A 4328-nucleotide genomic window follows, 5' to 3' on the forward strand; every position below is an offset into this window, starting at 1 on the left:
CATTAGTTCTTTTTTGTTTTTTAGGAACTAAATACGTAGTTCTTTACAAGTAATATATTACACGCCAAAAAGTCTTAAAAAAAAAAAATGAGGCCTGCCCTAAATTTGTATTGTCCCAACTCTCAACTCCCAAATGGCCCATATAGTTCAATTTGACAGAAATTTAGTTTTTTCTTCTCCGGCCCAGCCCAGCCCAGCCCAAAAAACCCAACCCACGCAGTCCCATTTGAGAGCGTCATTTGGAAACCCTAGCTCTATATATAAAAACCCTAATCTTTGTCTCTGAGCTGCCTCTATTGCCTGCGCGAGTGTGTGTGTGATTCTGAGTGTGTGTTTGTGGCCTTAGTCGCGCCCCTGTGCTTTGCAAACCAATCTTCAAACAAGCAAACATGGCGGACAAGGCAGTGACTATCCGTACCAGGAAGTTCATGACCAACAGGCTTCTCTCCAGAAAACAATTTGTGAGTTTTGTTTTGGAAAATTTTTCCCATTTTCGCTTTTCTATACCGTTTTTCCTTCGATTTCTCGGTTACCAAACAAAATTTTGCATCTTTTAGGAACAACCCTTTTCATATTGATGAAAAAGAACTACTTTGGATCTGATGTGTTGATGGGGTTTTGTGTTTTCTGTGATGCTATATTGTTTTATTGTGTTATTTTTCTTAGCATGCAGACAGGGACTAATGGGTTTGTGTTGTTAGTGTCTGTTTTTCTATGCATTATTATTATTATTAATTTTTTTTTTCATTTGGATTCTTGTTGCGAGATTATATATAACAAAACAGATTGTAGAAATGTTGGATCTCAATTAGTATGATAATCTCTAAGCATTAATGAGTGGAAATTTGAGCTGGTTATTGCATTCGATTGGCGCCCAAATTAATTATTGCTGACTTATATGGGAGCTTAATAGGAACTGGGAAGTGTAAGTGTAAGGAATAAGCTTCTTATGGTGCTTATTTTCCCTCATTTTCTAGGTGACCAATCGGGTCAAAATGGGGGTTTGGTATTGTTTCAGCTACTGTTTAAAGGTTCAACCTGAGAAGTTTTAGTGGGACTTAAATATTGAATCCTTGGTGTGTGATGTTATGGAAAAGAAGATAAGTTGTTAAGGTTATGGAATAGAATGTAGGTTGTTGTCCTCAATTTATAGGAGTAAATTATTTCTTGTTAGCAATGAGTTTAAATTAATTGTGAATTAAGATTGACTGTGTACAAAAAGTTGTCAATTATGTGATTTAGAGTTGGATTAAATGTTGTTTATTGTCATCCTGGAAAAAAGGGTTCTGATTCTTACAAATTTTTTTTTCACAAACACAACCTAGGTTAGGTCTTCTTTCTTTATTTCCTGACACTAAATGTTGGATGTAATTTATTTCCAACAATAAGAGATTATGATTTTTTTTTTTTACTTGAAAGCCTTGTTTATCTTGACGCTCTTTTGTTGCAGGTCATTGATGTTCTTCATCCAGGAAGACCCAATGTTTCCAAGGTAAATCCAAATTCAATGACAGATGTTTGTACATATACAAAAAAGGACCGTTAAACTTCTAATATACTGTTGAGCAACTAAATGGCATCATTAACTGAATTGGGGTTTTCATTTTCTGTAATATAAAGGCTGAGCTGAAGGAGAAGCTGTCAAAGATGTATGAAGTGAAAGACACAAATGCAATCTTCGTTTTCAAGTTCCGGACTCACTTTGGAGGTGGAAAATCAACTGGTTTTGGTTTGATTTATGACTCTGTTGAGAATGCCAAAAAATACGAACCCAAGTACAGGCTCATCAGGGTAATTTTATGTGGCCTCCTTCTTTTGCTTAATTTGTAATTCTAATTTATTGATTAATATCAACCTGTTTTGGTTTTATTTATTAAGTCGTCACCCCACCCCTTAAAACAAAAGGGGAGCCCCATGAGTTCTGTCTTGAGTGTATCCTCTCCCTGTAAGAATAGGATGGAGGATGAAGGTTGACATTGTGGGATCAATGCCCATTCGGTTGATAAAGGTGTTGCTGTTTATTAAAGATATATTTGTTGTTCTATTAATGTTGCTTTATACTTTTAGGTTGCACCATGGGTTGTTGGGTGATTGTAGTTTGCAGTTCAATCTATCTTTTTTATTCTTGTTTCTTGTTTGTTTCTACCATAACTTTTTTGTTCTGGAAATATTTGTTTTATAAGCAAGAAAGAATTATATTGAAATAGATACTTTATGCAAAAAGAGCATAAAGCAATCCAAAAATTTACAAGGAAGAAAAAAGGAAAAAAAAACAATTAATTTTTTTGGTGTTATGCTTAATTTATGCTGTTATTCTCTGTTAGCTAAAGGCATCTTGCTTAGAGACCTTATAAATTTATTCTAAATATGCGAGTTCTGTTGCAAGTTTCCAAAATTTGCCACAACTCTCCTTCCTCATCCCCCCCTTCCTCTGTCAATTCCGTGTAACACCATACTGTTTGCTATCTGGCTCTATTTATTAAAGTGTTTCCTCTGTTTATATCTCATCATTCAGATCTGTGATAGTAACAATGTGGAATGGACTTGAGATAATCCTTAAAAAATTGTTAAAATTCGTGGTTCAATGGTTCTGCTGTTAAAGTTACATTGACTTGTGTAATTTGTTTATGACTTTATTTATGGTGTTTTATGAACGATAAGTGCTAAAGAGGGGACAATAGCCATTATTGTTGTATATCATATGAAAATGTGTTTATTATTTATGTCTATTGGGCAATGTTGTTGTTTAGATATTTGGTGGTCTGACTAGTCAATCTTGATGTTAATATTAGCTGGCTAGCCTTCATTACGTTTTGTTAATGTTTTTATACAATTGGTAGTGCTTGTCTTTTATTTTACTTGACCTTCAACAAGTTCTTAAGTTTAACTTAAATCTCTAGGTCTAGCTACAAACTTGGAGCTTTAGGCTACAACCAACAATAGAAAGATGGTATGTGTTCTTGTCATGTACAGTGCACATGACTCACTTAAAATGATTGTATATGGTCACTTAGGTGTGGTTTAGTAAGTCATGTGCATTGCACTTGATAGGGACACATGTCATCTTCCTATTGTTGGTTGCATTGCTTTGTTCCTTGCTTTGTTATTTTGTCCTCTTTGAATATACTGTCATAATTGCACATCCTTGTTTTGATAGTAAGTTAAGCTTGTAATAATCTTTCAACTTAGAATTTTTCATGTGTTTACAGTTGATTTTTCTGTGTATATGCACTGATTTATTATTATTTTTCCATGGCAGAATGGACTTGATACTAAGGTAGAGAAGTCAAGGAAGCAGATGAAGGAAAGGAAGAACAGGGCCAAGAAGATCCGTGGAGTAAAGAAGGTAAGCTGATTTCTTAAATTTGTTTGGTGCTTTCTTGATGGTAATCCGCTTATTACGTGTTTGTTTCTTCCATTTGTGTTGCAGACAAAGGCTTCAGATGCTGCCAAGGGAAAGAAGAAATGAGTTTTTCGTGATTCTTATAGACCTGATTTGCAGCAATGGACTTTATTTAATAGCTCTATTTTCTTGTTAGGTTTTCTCAAAATGAAATCTTTTGTTGTTAGCATTGGTTTTGGTGTTTTCTGATGTTTTGTTATACTGTCAGATTGAGTATTATGCAGAGGATGATTTTGAAATTTTGGTAACACATTTCCAGAAATGTTCCATCAATGGGCTGTGAATAAGGCCAATGATAATTAGTTGTAGAATTTAAGGACCATGCGGGGTGGGCTTATAAAATGATGCTTCTGGGTTTTCTTATAAAGATTGAAATTGTGTTGTCTACCTGTCTAGTACACAATTTCAACTCAATCTTGGGCTATTATTGTGTTGGGTGGAAGTTCTTTTTCCAGAATACTAAAGTGGGGGAGTTACTATAGCTATCTATCTGTTCTGAAGTTAATGCGGCCGAGATGGTCGTGTTGGATTGGACAAGCAAAAGACATTCTTGAAGCATTCACATGGCTTATTTAAAATATAGCATACGAACACAAGAAAAACAGTCAGCGTCGAATTATCAATTAATTAGCCAAAATGTCATTTAGTTAACATGCTAAAAACAATAGACAATGCTGTAGTTTAGGTCAATGATTACGTTGATGTGAAAGCTCTTATATTTGGTGGTTAACTTAATAGCAAGAATTGGTGGTTAACTTAATAGCAGGCTCTTATATTTGGTGACCAATTTCTTATATGCCTTGCCTCTCCCTTATATTCTGTCCTCTCTCCCCGATTCTCTTATTTGGAATCACAACTCGGGTGTTTGTTCTGTGAAGTCTGCATATCAAGCTTTAGTAAATAGGACTAGTTTGGACCCACCGTC

The 4328-nt window shown here is 34.8% G+C and overlaps 1 protein-coding gene across 1 annotated transcript; it reads left to right on the forward strand.

The window, feature by feature from the left end:
* Window positions 1-277: 277 nt before the first annotated feature.
* LOC112015915 (small ribosomal subunit protein eS24z) lies at window positions 278-3676 on the forward strand. Its single transcript, XM_024048381.2, has 5 exons — window positions 278-461; window positions 1451-1492; window positions 1621-1791; window positions 3260-3346; window positions 3431-3676. Exons 1-5 carry the CDS (start codon window positions 390-392, stop codon window positions 3467-3469), a joined length of 411 nt encoding a protein of 136 aa, XP_023904149.1. The 5' UTR covers window positions 278-389; the 3' UTR covers window positions 3470-3676.
* The last annotated feature ends 652 nt before the right edge of the window (window positions 3677-4328 follow it).

Source organism: Quercus suber, unplaced genomic scaffold, assembly GCF_002906115.3.
Source record: "Quercus suber isolate HL8 unplaced genomic scaffold, Cork oak 2.0 scaffold_435, whole genome shotgun sequence".
NCBI classification, from domain to species: Eukaryota; Viridiplantae; Streptophyta; class Magnoliopsida; order Fagales; family Fagaceae; genus Quercus; species Quercus suber.